At 34.8% G+C, this 15,322-nt stretch overlaps 1 protein-coding gene across 1 annotated transcript; it reads right to left on the reverse strand.

The window, feature by feature from the left end:
- LOC139432125 (uncharacterized) lies at positions 1-8,464 on the reverse strand. Its single transcript, XM_071200472.1, has 2 exons — positions 8,430-8,464; positions 1-583 (listed from the first exon to the last, which is right to left on the reverse strand). Exons 1-2 carry the CDS (start codon positions 8,462-8,464, stop codon positions 1-3), a joined length of 618 nt encoding a protein of 205 aa, XP_071056573.1.
- Between the last annotated feature and the right edge of the window lie 6,858 nt (positions 8,465-15,322).

A 15,322-nucleotide genomic window follows, 5' to 3' on the forward strand; every position in this document is an offset into this window, starting at 1 on the left:
TCAGAATTTTCCGCCAAAGTTGATATACCTTTTTTGTGATTCTTGATTTTTTTCTAAAGAATCTGGTTCGTTTTGAGATTCATCAACAGTTTTTGAAAATTCTTCATTTTTACTATTTTCTGTTGATAATGATTCAATTTGTTCGTCTTCTGTTGATAATTTTCTTTTAGAAGTTTCTGCTGGTATGTTTTCTTCAATACCACAATCATTATTGGAAAAATCTTCATTATCTTGAAGTGGAGATTGATTTCTTAAAGAATTTGAATTTTTTTCATGCAGTTCCTTTTCAAAATCAACTTCCTCTGAACATTCTATTTGAATGGGAGATTGATTACTCTTAATATTATCATCTCTTTCGTTATTTTTTTCTTCAGAATTAATTTCTATTGGAATTTGTTCTTGAAGTTGAGATTGTATACTCGAAGAATTATTACCTTCTTCATTAGAATCATTTTGGTGTTCATCACTTGATTCTTCACCACCAACTTCAACTGTTAAGGTACTAATAGCTGGAATAGTTTCAATGACTTCATCATTCTGTTTTAGATTTTCTTCACCATGAAAACTTATTTCAACCTTACTACTATAAATTTAATTATTTCCATCATTACCTAATCTAAACGATTCTAATTCATCTTGTTCATTTTCATTAATTTTATCTTCCTCATTAAAATCATCTTTTCTATTTTTATTTATGTCATCACTCAGAAGATTTATTTCAACATCAGTCTCCTCCTCTTCTTCAACGCTAGTTTTAAGTTGCAGTTTTTTCTTATTCGGATTGATTTTAAATTTAAATACTTTTTTGTCACTGCTTGAAGATGTTTGACTATTCAGAAAAACTGCTGACAGATAATGTAATACTGTAATACTTGTTATGAAAACTTCGCATAAAAAATAACTGTTTTACCCAGTAATCGACTAGTTATTACTAATTATGAAATAAAAAAATGTCTTCTGACGCTTCTAGCCTATATTTCTTTGTGGGGTCAAATTGATTCTTCGTCTTTCTATGTAGCATACCCACCATTACATCCTAATTGATCCAGTTTAGCCAATTTAGTATTTCACTAATCACTGTAAACTATTTTTTTATTAAATATAAATAGATTATAAACTGCTTAAGATATTTGATTCATCTGCTTTAAATTAAATTAAACAAAATTAAGTTGGAATAAATATTATTAACTTCACCAGTCAGCATACTCTACATGAAATAACAAACTCTACATTACTAAATTTAGAATTTAAAATGAAACTGTTTGGTTTGATGTGAATGAAATAATTAATACCATTTGTTTGTAAAAGCAAAACGTCACAACGAGAGTCGATTTTTCAACAGTAGATGAAACGTGATTTCTTGATTTCGGTGGTTATTTGTAAATGACGTTGGGGAATTGAACACTAGCGCCGGTTATTATTCGTTCAGTTAAAAACTAAGATGAATTGAAATAACGGGCAGCCAGCAACACGCTGCACGTTCACACAAACTGCAGCAATGTGTTGTTTGGCGGACTGCCGCGCCGATTTTGCCCCAACGGCAATATTTAACGCGAAAATATTGATACAGAGCGCGGAAATTTTGGGGAGGGTCACGCAATTTACGCCGATTTGCTCATTTAACGGTTCGAAACCGAACCGAAACGAATCGTTATTGAATCATCCGAGTCATATGTTTTTGGGGGTTTATTATAACGACTATTCAGCAAAAGTCAATCGCCAAACACTCGTTAAGTTTAACTTTACTAATTTCTTTTTTTTTAATCACTCAATCTTCGGGCTATCATCACCATAACATACACCACAATAATCCCAAAACTCGTCGATCAAACCGAGAATTACTCATTACCCATTCCATATTCGATGATTCTGAGTTTCGTGCACCAGTTGGATTTGATAGAACAAGATGGGAAATCAACTAGAGCGAGACAGAGTGGTTTCTGTGTAAAGGCAGCACATGCACACGTGGAGAGTGAGGGTTTGGGACGCGAAGTCTGCACGAATTAGGCCTCCTCCCTGCCCCCCAAGTCGGATGTCAAAGGGGCGAGCCCCAATTAGCGGTATTAATTAGCAAACACTCGAAATTCTCGTAAGCGGGGGGACCCCACCGGCTACGACGATGGGGTTTCGCTCCGACAGATGGTGCACCTCGACCTTCTCCACTCATTTCAAGCTCTCGTTTCTCTCTGTACTAAACGCGCTTTTCATAAAGGTAATTTTGTAATTTGCCTATGGCACCCCAGCATCTCTCTTTTTTAATGCCGTGTAAAACGAAAGTGGTTTATGGTTAGGGGAATAAATCAAACGAAGCGAGAAGATTGTGAAAATTGGCATATTACATACCTGAAAATTTTAAAAAGCTATTTGGATAAAAGAAAAAAAGTAAGATATTATGAATATAGAGTTTTTGTTCTTAATAAAGGCGCGAAGCGGCTTTTAAGTATGAGAAACACTACAATAGTAAGCAATTTTCAGTGAAATCCTATAATCCTTCTGCCATAGCTTCTAACAATTTTTTTTGAGTTTTAATAATTTTCTATATTTTTCAAAAACAAACATGTACCCAACTTGTAAATGATAAAATGATTTAGAACGAAAAGACGAAATGAGAAACTACTCCAAGAACATGTTGTGTTTAACTACAGAGATGTTGTTCTGTCTGAAGTATTCCAAGACGTTGTTGGAAATCGATGACAAGATATTGGTGAAATTTTAGAATACATGAATTGCTTTCGTTTCTTCGGTGTCACTTCCTACTAAATGGATTTCGTCGTCTCTATTAGTTGCAAAACATTCAATTTATTGGACAATTCTATGAAAGCTAATAGAAAACAAGTCTTTTACCTTACTAACATTTACATCATAATTTGTTATTACAGCTATTAAGCATGCTACATGAAGAAATGATGCGAAATATAATCCCTACGAGATTGTGTTCATCTTAATAACTTTATCCAAATCATTTCCCTAAACAGCCAGTGTATTCACCAAAAGCATTAATAAGATGTGCAAATGTTCCGAAAGGTTAGGTGGTAGAGCAGTCTCCGGACTGAACCTCGCCTGTATAGCAAATCATGTTAATTGTATTGTATTATTGTTATATGCAAAATAAAGGCCTTTATTATTATTATTATGTACCATCACTGGACTCGGCTTGTATGTTTTTGGTAGAAGGTGCTTTTCCTCTCATATTTTTAGAAGCTAATGGGTAAAGATATATGGTTTCAGCAAGCTGTTGGCCACTTGGTTTTAGATTTGGAGATGTTCTATCACTTCTTTGATACTCAGATATCAATTTTTGCTCTGCATCTTCAGAGAAAGTGTTTAACTTTGAGACCTTTTTTAAAATCTGTAAGTGTATGTATAGGTGCGCAATAAATGGAGAGGTGGTTTAGCAACTAAAATCTGAGTTGGGTTGTATTGGATTACCAATTTGTTAAAGCTTTGACAATTGAGAATGATAGCTGATTGATTCTCGAAAAAGTTATATGTTGCTCAGGGGACCATTTAACATTTTTAATTTATGTGTTGTATCTCCTTTGACAGAAATTGTTTTGATGCTGTCCTAAGTTGGATATTACAAATTCAACATGTAGATGATTACCTAGGTACAGACATAATCTGTAGATGACTGTGCTATATACTACCAGGAGCAATCTTGAATTTTTAGGAGGTTTTTCTTACATACCTTGAATCCTTTCTTAATCAGCTACCAAGACAATTATTTTTTGGTTTATTGCTATACTAGTGTAAGTGTCAGCAATAATGATGAAATTGTGTCTGAATTTTTGGTATGTATTGCACTAAGAATGATATTGGTATTGGATATGAAACTATTGTTGGAAACTACCAGTTGACCTGGTCTATCTGTATTGCAGAGAGACTGCAGCTCTGTCTTTATGACATCTTTCCACATACGTTCAATCTAGTTATTAAACATTCTACTTTTTCGGCATTTTGGAATGTTAGTAAAATACATTCTAGACTTATTGTTATCATAACAACTTCGCTAAATATTTCAAATAGTATTGCAAACGTAAAATTGTTTTATACTTGGATACTTTCAACGGTTCCATTCAATTGTTCGCCATAACTCTCAATTCCCTATAAATATTGCCAAATATTATGTACTCACATTGGATCACGCATAATTACATTTGAATAACCAACAGTAAGGCGAGTTGATGAGATTAAAAATTTGCGAGTGTGATTTGGAAGCAAACGTGCAGTTAATCTGACCATTTCTGCTTTTTCTACGCTTTGTCATTCGGAATATTTGTGATTTCTCTAATATGCTATGATACTCTTTCAAGATTTTGTAAGAATTAAATATAAGGAAAGTTCTTTAAGTACTCACATTTTCTTAACATTATAAATAACATCCTTCAAGTGGTGTCTGCTGCAGTGACAAACAAAAATTTGATTTGATGTCGTTGGAAAAGGGAAATCGTAGTATGACAGTGTCCTCTGTGGATGATCATTATTCTAGTTGGATTTCGTCTCAAGAGAAACGATCAGAGTTCATCATCATTCAAGTTTCAAATTTAACAATCAGAGTTAAACTTGAAAACGTTAACTATGTAATCGCTCTAGACTTGAAGACATTCATTGAACAATATCAAATCATAAGCATTTCTTTCCATGGATTTTCAGTGATAACATCGAGTTTGTTGTTCTGCTGCAGAATCGAGCATATGCGACATTTGTTATGTTACCTGATATAAATCCTGGAAAATATTTACATACCCATTTCGGGTGTATTAAGATTGCTTGCAACAGACATTAGAATACAAGCAGGTAATCTGTTTTCACTAACACACACTGACCAGGATCCGATAAAATCATCATTTAATCATTGAATTGGTATAAAAATGTTGGTAGGTACTATATTCTCCTATTATCATATCCCTTACATATACCACTGAATTACTTTTTGTTTGGATGGTGATAAAAGACTTGTGACAATCTTGGTTCTTGTTGACTATTGAATTGTTTGTTTATATATTATATTCTACCTTGGCAATAGGTCGCAGTTCTTGAAAATTCGTGTTGGTATCTTGGTGAAGTTGTGTCAGGCATCCTTCAGGAGTTAGTTTTGAGTACAATGTTCTTCTCTTCTAGTGCTATCAAGTTGAAGCAGTATAAAATTAACCATAATTTATCTTGATTTGTTCTCTTTGGAAGGATGTAAGTGTGTCCAAATCTACATTAAATATTTATATTAATAATAAATACATAATAATAATACTATCACTGCATGACCTGTCCGCTCTAAACCCACTCTGTTCTTCTTCATCTTCAATCTCTCTCTATCCGATCTGTAAGTATTCTAACATACAGCCTGCTGAATACACTGGACACCGAGATTCCTCTATAATTTGAATAGATTTTCTTAAAAGTTCTAACAAGAAATTCACGCTGAAATAAAAATGAATGATTGGACTACGATAATGAGCCAAGATAATACTGAAGTATTATTATTGGTATTCTATTAGGAGTTACAAATAACTCAATTACTAAAAAGACCAACCATAACGTAATTAGAAATAAGTCTAGTTTAAAGAATAAAAGATGGTTAAACAAAGAAATAAAATAGAAGACATCTATAAAGCGCCAATTATACGAAGGACAGTTGTCAGGAAAAGTTGTCAGAAGCTATTGTAATATGTAGTGTCAACACGTGTGTAATGAAATTGAGATTTCAAAAAGAAATATATATTATAAAGTGATTGACACAGCAAACAATAAAATAAAAGCCACCTGGAACATCATAAATACACTCAGGGGAGGTAAGACATGGACTGCTTTTAATTTTTTTGAATTCAAAGATATATATATAGTAATAACAAAGAAATTTTAAATAACATAAATGTCTACTTTGCTAAAATAGTGGCTGAAAATAATATACAAAAAGTAATCGACGCATTTTTCTGTCCATCATATCCCAGGCATGTTCAATATGGTTTAAGTGCGGGGATCTTGCCGGCCAAGGCAATTGCAGAACATTGTTTTGTGCTCGGAACTCTAACGTTACGTGAGCAATATGAGGTCGCGCATTATCGTGTTGGAAGACGGGCTCTGGAAGGTCTTGAAAGAAAGGCACTAACACGGACTCCAGAATGGTGTCAATGTAACGGCGCGCGTTTAGGGTGCCCTGAATGAATGTCAAAGGAGACCTGCCACCGTAGCGTATTGCTCCCCACAGCAAAATCGGTATTCGTCGCTGAAGACGATACTTTCCCATTCATGTTCCCAATGTTGTCGGTTTTGGCTCCACTGCAGTCTGGCATCTTTATGTTGCTGAGTCATAGGAAGACGAAAATAAGGACGATATGAACGTAACCCAAATGTGCGATCAATCACTCTGCGACCAACAACAGCACTCGTTGATTCTACTGGGTCTTGTATTGCACTTCGCCTTAACAGCCGATCTTCGCGTGCTGTTGTCACTCTAGGACGTCCACTGCCTCTACGACGGGTTTCTAAGCGTTCTTCCTGCCAATCCATCCAAGTCCGTCTGATAGTGACGTGAGGTCTGCCCATGCGTCTGCCAATTTCCCGAAAGCTTAAACCAGCCTCATGCATCCCGATAATTCGTCCTCTTTCGAAGGGCTTAAGATGGAGAAAATTTGCACGTCTTCAAACTCGTGGCATTTTTGAGACACTAACTTTACTAATGCAATGACAACAATCACAAACAAACGGCGAACTACTCCGAAAAATACTATTCAACAACACGCAATCTCAGAACCTAACAGACAAATAATTAATTAATCAGTTATATATAATTAATCAGCTGTGGCAGATGACCGTCAAAATTTAATCATTTGTTTGTCTACATGGACTAACTGATTCTACATAATTTCAAAGTTCTTCGCCTTCTCCTACGGGGTGGTTCATTTCTTTTGAAAAGCAGAATATGTACAAACAAATATACAGAACACTGTTAAATCTAATATAGCTATGAAAAAATCATTTGGACGCTACTTAACAGATCTCGTAGAAGTAAAATCTATTATTATGTCTTTGAATAACACACGTACGGTGGGTTATGATTAAATTCCAATTTCTGTTCTAAAAAAGTGCGTTGATGAAATTGCAGAACCCTTGTGCAGCGTCATAAACTGCTCTTTCAATTCAGCAATATTTCCGATGAATCTGAAGAAAACTATAGTAAGACCGATTTATAAAAAAGGAAATAAATCAAATTTTACAAATTACCGGCCAATTGCACTTATTCCTAACATTGCAAAAGTTTTTGGGAAACTTGTCCTAAAAAGACTAAAAGATTACGTTACCAAGAACCAAATACTTAACCAGCCCCAAAATGGTTATAAAAAAGGCAGATCTGTAACCAGAGCAATTTTCCAGTTATTAGAACGAATTCAAATTTGAATTAATAACAACGATATTACCAGTTGTATAATGATGGACCTAAGTAAAGCATTTGACAGTGTCCATCATGACATCTTATTGAAGAAGTTGGAAGCTATACGAGGACTTCTGTTGGACTGGTTCAGATCTTACTTGGCAGAAAGAGAACAGCGGGTGGTCTCGTATGATCAAACTGGTGCTGAAGTTACTTCAGACTGGACAAAGATTCTGCGTGGCCTTCCACAATATTTTGACCTTTCCTTCATCCAACACATCAATGACCTTCCAGAAGTGATAGACTCATCAGCAAAAAGGATTAGTAGATCAATCCTTTTTGCTGATGAGTCCACTGCAGTATTAACTACAAAAACTGAGGAACAAATGTCAGGATTGGTTCAGCTCAATCTAGGTATACTGCAAACTTGGTTTTCAAATAACAACTTACAACTAAACTTACAAAAAACAAACGTTATAACAATAGGAACTCATACAAAAAAAACGAATTGGATCTAATATTCAATGGTACAAAATATATCTGTAAGAAAGAGGTTGTGTTTCTGGGGGTTAAGATTCATCATCATCTTTCATGAAAACAACATGTCAACGATATTACCATGAAGATAAATAAATCGTGTTTCGCGCTATGGACTATTTCGCGGTTGGTGAGTGTGAATGTGGCTTTAAGTAGGTATTACGCGTGTGTCGAGTCGCGCCTGAGGTATGGTATAATCTTCTGGGCAGTCTGCGGACGTGGGTTGCATGTTCATAGCCCAAAAGAACTGTAACACATAGCAATATTTGGACAAAAACCCAGGGATTTATGTAAACCAGTTTTTGAACATTATAAGATCATAACATTACCATCTTTATTAATTTTAGAAACGGCTATATTTATAAAAAATTACTATTCATTCTTCTCCAAATATGAGCAGAACTATAAAAAAATAAGAGTCATTGGTATTTAAAGCGAGGTGTTGAGCGGTCTTACTTAGTGGCACCGAAAACCCTTGCTTAACGGTTGACGATATATTGTGTAGTGTATAGTATATACTTACCATTGTTCCAAAGAAGTTTCATCTTCTCCGTTCATCTACTGATTAAATAATTGTATTATTATTTCAAATTATATTGGTAGTTCTGGGTTACCTATCGAACTGTTTGTCTCATACCTTAGCAACATGTCGCAGATCTTCTAACTTGAAAACTCATGTTGATATCTTGGTACATTTGTGTCGAGCATCTTTCATGGGTCAGTTGTGTTCACAATGTTTTTCTCTTCTAGTCTGTAACCATTTCTCTTCTTGCTATTTTTACGGCTTCTTCCTGCACGTTTATTGTATCGGTTATATCCACATATTTTGACCTTTTTTCCGTAAATAGTTACTGTTTTTCTTCCATTTTTTTACTGCATTTATAAATTTCCATGAATCTGTGGACCTCCATCTCCCTATATTCTTATTTATATATTATTGTGTTATTATTATTGTTTGTCTTGCTTTCCTCTTAATTTACTTGAATGCGTGTAAATGTACAGTCCGCTCTGTGTTAAGCCACTTTATGTATAACTGTTTTTTTCTTTTCTACCAGATCTTCTATTAATTCGTTCCACCATATTTTATTGCTCTTAGTTTTGTTTCTTATACCTAATACTTCATTAGCTTCATTAATATCATCTTGTACACTATCTAAGTTATACTGTGGATATTCGATGCTTCCACAATTTTCCAAGTTTTTATCTATTGTTACAGCGTTCTTTTGATTATTCCACTAGGGAAGGTACATCTTCGTTCTAAATGCCTGATTATCGAATCCGCACATGATTGTACTTTGAGGCCATATATGCAGTTTTTAGTCTTGTTGAACGGTGGTGCAGTTAAGTATGCAAATTTTACTCTTTACACATTGCTCTGTAACACTTTTGCCCTCAGATGTATCAATGTAAAGAAATATTCAAAATATGAATATTGGAACAATAATTCATAGTTTCACAAGTTGCTAATGAAAAAAAACGGAATTCCGAGCATGATACAGAAAAACTTTTGGAACAAAAGTTGTAGCAAATTTTACCTTTTACACATTAATCTGTAACCCTTTTGCCCTCAGATACATCAATGTAAAGAAATGTTCGAAAATATGAAAAATTCGTTTCACAAGTTGCTAATGGAAAAAACGGTATTCCGAGCATGATACAGTATAATTTTAGCTTAGCACGCTAGAGTCTATGAACTTTATTTGAACAGTCTCGTGTTTGTTGTTCCCATGTGAATTAGTGTATCATTCTGTGCTTGTAAAGTTCGTTTGTTATTTTTAACCTGTTAGGCGAACAATCGAAATACAAACTGGCAATTACAAATTGGCATGAAAAGATGTTTGAATATTGATGAAATGAGAGGATTATTTTTATGTTGGCGAAAAAAATTTAATCATAAAGCTATATTACAAGTAAATCCTTTAAAATGATCTAAAAATAGCATGTTATCATTTTTATGGTGGAGGAGCCGGTAATTTTTTATATTAATTCCAAATTCAAATTCGTACTTTAAGTCTTGATTTATGTTCTTTCCCGTTAAAAACCCAAATCCCCTCGTCTAAAATAAAAAACAAAGAAGAAAAACGCAGTCTCGATATCTCCGTAATTAATAACGACGTGGATTTACGCTTAAAAAATTTAAATCCCGTGACGCTTAAAGAGCAATTTGCGGCATCGGCGATTAGTTTTTAATTATCCGAGTTGATTTATCTTCCGCCCTCGTCCTTCTTAGAAGATGCCGGCTTCCTTTTTTCATCAACCTTCCCTTCTTATACCTACCCAAGTTTTTTTTTCTTTCAACATTTTTACAGGATTTTCTTTCTTTCTTATCCTTGCTTTCCTTTTAACGAAAGTAAGAGAGTATTATTAATCACGTGAAAGATTTCCGTCTCGAGGCTTATGCCCCTAATTGCCCTGCTTTATTTTAATTTTTGCATATTTATGAAACCTGCCCGGTTGTGTTTCGTTTCTATTTTTTCCGCACATTAAATGCAAAATAATTCAAGTATTGCATGTTTTAGTTTTTAAACTCTAGGTGGTGCGTTTTCTTATAATTCCGTTATGCGATTTGTTGCATGCTAAGTAAAGGAAAAATGTAATTGGCCTATTTTATTATTAATATCGAATTGGATCGAAAGGCTTTATTACCGCACCAAGGTCATTAAAAGTACATTATTAAAAAAAATTTTAATGAATATTATTATATTAAAATGAAGTTGGTTTATGAGAATATTAAAATTTGTTATGGATTTATTAAAGAAAGTTATTTAAATATTTTATATACAATTTAATATTAAATTTGTAAAAAATAACATTTTAAAGGAAAAATTAAAAAATAAAACTTCAATCTTCAGTTTTATTTCACTGTAAACGAATAACTTTTTTTTTCTTCAAGTTTTTCAAGGTCAGCTACCCTTCGACCCTTAATTAAGGGGTGGTTCCTAATGAACTGCTCAATCGATATAATCCCGTTGGCGTGGAGGATCTGATATAGGCGTCGGTCGTCGTCGTCCGGTGGAGAGAGTTAATTTATTCAATAGTTAATTATGCCACTCTCGTCGTGAAGCAGAAGAAAGAGTCTTGTCGCTTTTTAAGAGACGAGACCGCCGCCGGAGGGTTTCGTCCTTTTTTGTACTACCCTGAACTTTTCTCTCCTTTTCTCTTTCAAGAGTTAAAACACGCGAAACTGTCCAAACGAACGCCCGGCGTGCCACTTAAGCAAAATTTACTCACAGGAGGGACACTATCGTGCTTTCGGTAATTTCGCCCGGTCACGATAACGGTAAAGTGTTAAATGGCCCGAACAATTTATACTTACCTTCAAAATTATACTACTCTATGGTTTGGGTGTGAGTGCTTTATCTGGGAATGGATCTAAAAAGATATCTTGCGAGGAGAATGATTTTTTTTATATTATTTTTAGAATAACCTTTTAGAAGGTTGTTTTGTGGAATAGATTTTTATGTAAATTTTTTAAGTGATTTCTAAAGTGGACGTAGTGAAAAATGCTATACATTTGTTCTTGAAGAAATTTAGATTTTATTTGAACCGTGAATATGAATATCTAATAACACACCTGTTATGACAATAATTAATTCTTTTTTTGGATTAAATTAATTTGGATTTATTTATTTTATTGAATTGCATTGTAAAACATTCATGCACTCAAATATACATCTATTGAGAATGATCTATTGATCTATTGGGTCTTTCAATAGAAACTTCCTTTAAACGCAAAATTTTTCAGCAAATATCAACTTTGCTATGAAAACCTATCAGGACTATTTCATATAAGACGAATTTAATATGCATGCCAGCTAACAGAATTCTTTTTTTGTTAAAAACCTGGATTAATATTAAGTTCAGATTCACATCAAGATTTGAAAAATGTATGTCAAAATAAGATGTTAACAATCGGCTCACCAAAACTCAAATCAATCGGAACCTTTATGTTCTAATTACTCTCTAATTAGCCCTAATTAGTCAAATAAGCGTTATTGTTTGACTTTGAATCGTTACGATTCTTGTGTATCCAGCTAAATCATTCTGAATTGCTTAAAAATCTAATAATGTTCATTTAAAAATGTGGGTAATTCACTTCAAAGGCTTATATGGGCAGTGTAATCAAAAATAAGAGAAGAAGAAAGAAAACTAGAAACTTCTGGTCTATTAAAACAGTAAAAGTGTGTCTATGGGGACACTAAGAACAACGTAAATTTACATAAAAGTTTAATTTTTAGTGATTTGAACGTTAAACAAATACATTTAACTTAAAAAAGAATCCAGAAACCAAATATTGTGTTTAAGAATAGAAAAGAAATCATATAACGTGGTTTCCTGAGGATGGCGTCAAGCCGAAACCGGTAGAAACCGAAAAATAATAAAAAAAATATCATCGTTTAAGTACGACATTTATTTTTCTCTCCACTTTTATTAAACACACGGTGATAAAAAGGAATCAAACAAACATAAACATATTAAAACAGTGCGAGTGGTAGAATCATAACGGTGGTCAAAGAAGAAAGTTGGGAATGTAAGGCTGTAGTAAAAAGCGGAGTGAAGGTGAATGGCCTAAAACGGAGATAATTACGATGTATAGCAGAGGGATGGAGTAGACCAAACGTAAAATTAAATTCTTCACTCAGGTGCAAGAGAAGAATATCTGGTAATCGGGTAGAACTTTAATGGATGAGTTGCTGAAGAAGAAGAAAGAGGGTATGCGGTGAGAGAGAACAAGAAGCGATAGTCAAAAGATAAAGAGCAGAATGAGGCAAAAAAATGTTCCAATGGAAGAAGGAGACGGGAGCAGTACATTTATAGTGGGGCAAGGGAGCATCGGTAATTGAGTAGATTAGGAAATATTGGGGCAGATAGTTAAGTTTCGAATGGGCCAATCTATGGATTAAGATCACCAACCGTTGGAAGTTGATTTGAAGATGGTGAAGGGCTAAGAGGGTGGATGAATGGATAGACGAGAATGAAAGACAGGTGATAAAGAACGACTGGTCGGAACATGGGACAGAAAAGTACAGAAAAACATTGAGAGTTTACTATTACAAGATAGAATGAATGGAGAGTATGGAAGAGATAATAGAAGCAATGAAAGAAGCAATAGCGAAAAGCGAATATAAGGGTAGACGTAGTCGCGGAGGGAGAGGAAATGAGTGGTGGGATAGTGAATTCTATAGGGCAAGAAAGGAGGCAAGAAGATAGATGAAGTGGTGGAGAATTATCGAAAGGTCAAAACAGGGAAGCAAGGTGGAAATGTAAGGAGGTATGTAGAGCAAAGAAAGAGAGATTAAAGGAAATAGAAGACACAAAAATCCATTCAACAAGGAATGAAAATGAGGATGGAAGTACATAAACAGAGTATGAGGAGACAAGTATCAGGGTATCTACGGGTAGCTGAAAAGGATACTTCGTACAATTGCTGGTAGGGCGTGAAGACCGGTAGAAGAGAGATGTGAAGAAGAGAGTGGGGGAAAGAATATGTCGAGATGGAGGATACTGAGATGATGATATTAATGAGGATACTGACGCGATTGAAAAGAGGAAAGACGACATTGAAGGATGGGTTACAAAATGAGGCAAACATACATTCATTGGCATATGCAGATGAACTAGTGGTGGTGGTAACAGAGTGTAATGAGTTGAGAGGGATAATAAGATTGTCGAAGATATATTATGAGGGGGAGGACTTGAAGGTGAATGTTGAAAAATGTAGATAATAAAATCCAGCAAGGGCGCTAAACGGAAAAGGGATAAATATGCATGGAAGTGAGGGAGAGGCGGAGGAGGTAAGGAAATTTCCGTACCTTGGCTTTACTTTCTGAGCGAGTAATGGGGTGGGAGCTCATATTAGGCAGTGAGTTAGAAAAGTGAGTAGATTATTAAGGCAGATGTGGAGTTGGAGAGAACAAATGGTTGGAAAAAAATTTGCGTAAATGGAAAATAATGTTTGATGGATTGGTGAGGAGAATGATAATATATGGAGCGGAAATATGGGGGTAGGAACACATGATGGTGGAGGAGATCCAGGAGAGATATTGGAAGTGGGTCTTGGGGTTGAACAGCGAGACTCCGGGATATATAGTAAGAGAGGAGTTGAAGCTGGAGAAAATGAAGGTAGAAACAAGTAGAAGGGCGATAAAGTAAGGGGAATGGCTGGAACAGAGGAGCGACTTTAACATTTTGGGAGAGTGTTGGAGGGAGGTTAAGTCTGGAGTATGGAGAAGTATGGACAACAAAAAAAAAGGGGATAGTATATCAGAGTAGGGTACTCACAAAGAAAACACAAAGAATCGAGAGAGAATAGTCAACACTGTGGAAGGAGTTGGAGGGTAAAAATGTGAAAAAAAGAACGGGGCCCTCATGTAGAAGGGGGGAGATACAATAATAAATATAAGGTCATACCTGCTTCTACGCTCATCTTCTCCAGCTTCACAATAACAGAAAAAAACCGTTGTATTTGACGGAGGAGGCTAGAGGAAGGAAAACAATATGATTTAAGCGTGATTTCGGTACGGGAATGAAGAGAGGGCGAACATACAGGATGGTCCATTTACCGGGAGACAAGTGATTATCTCGAAAACGGTTCATTTTACATAAAAATGAACCAAATGCAAGTTGTTTGAAAGCAAAGTAATTCAAAAAAAAATTTTAAAATTTTACTTTGTAGTTTCGCCAGTACAACGGCAAAAATCTTTTGAAAAAAATTGAAACAAATAAGATTTATGAATTTTTAAACATTTTCCTACCCGCTTCGATACATTGTCTTTAGTTCTTAATTCTTATAATACTATTTAAGAATGCTCAACAAAAAAAATCCAGAAGAGGTACATCGGGTGACCTGGCTCGTCGGAAATACCTTTGGAAAGAGGTCTAAAAGGTTCCAACATTTCTCCGCCTTTGTCAATTTGATAGTAGAATAACGCATAAAAAACAAGAGTTCGTGGAACCGCTTATGTCGCCATTTTCGGAATATCACTTTCAGAGACTTAATTGGTTGAATTGTTTTAAAATGTAACAGGTAAAACTAAATTTGCATCAAAACTGCTTGGCAACAAATGCTGAATTCATTCCATCGTTTTACATTAAGGCAAAGTGTTCAAACTAAGTCATTAAATCATGTATACTCTAAGTGTGGCAGAAAACGTCGAAATGATTTTTATTTATGCAGATAGTGGCAGAAAAGTTGCTGATAGTATACTTTTGTATCGAGAACGTTTTCCTGATCGAAATACGCCTTCGAGAAGTACCTTTTACAGAGTTGTGAATGATTTCACTAACACTGGAAATGTAGAAGCAAGAAAAAGAACTCGGGGAGCAACTGTAACTACGAAAGAAAAGAAAATTGCGGTATTAGCTAGCGTTGAGGTAAATCCTCAAGTTAGCACTCGACGACTTGCAATTGATGCA

This window comes from Onthophagus taurus, chromosome 11, assembly GCF_036711975.1.
Source record: "Onthophagus taurus isolate NC chromosome 11, IU_Otau_3.0, whole genome shotgun sequence".
Lineage (NCBI taxonomy): Eukaryota > Metazoa > Arthropoda > Insecta > Coleoptera > Scarabaeidae > Onthophagus > Onthophagus taurus.

Bases quoted from the DNA above. Each gene is read 5' to 3' on its own strand.
- LOC139432125 (XM_071200472.1), bottom strand. From the start codon at position 8,464: ATGAACGGAGAAGATGAAACTTCTTTGGAACAATG. The intron at 584-8,429 runs GTAAGTATATAC...TTAAATTTATAG, and splicing joins GAAACTTCTTTGGAACAATG to TAGTAAGGTTGAAATAAGTT.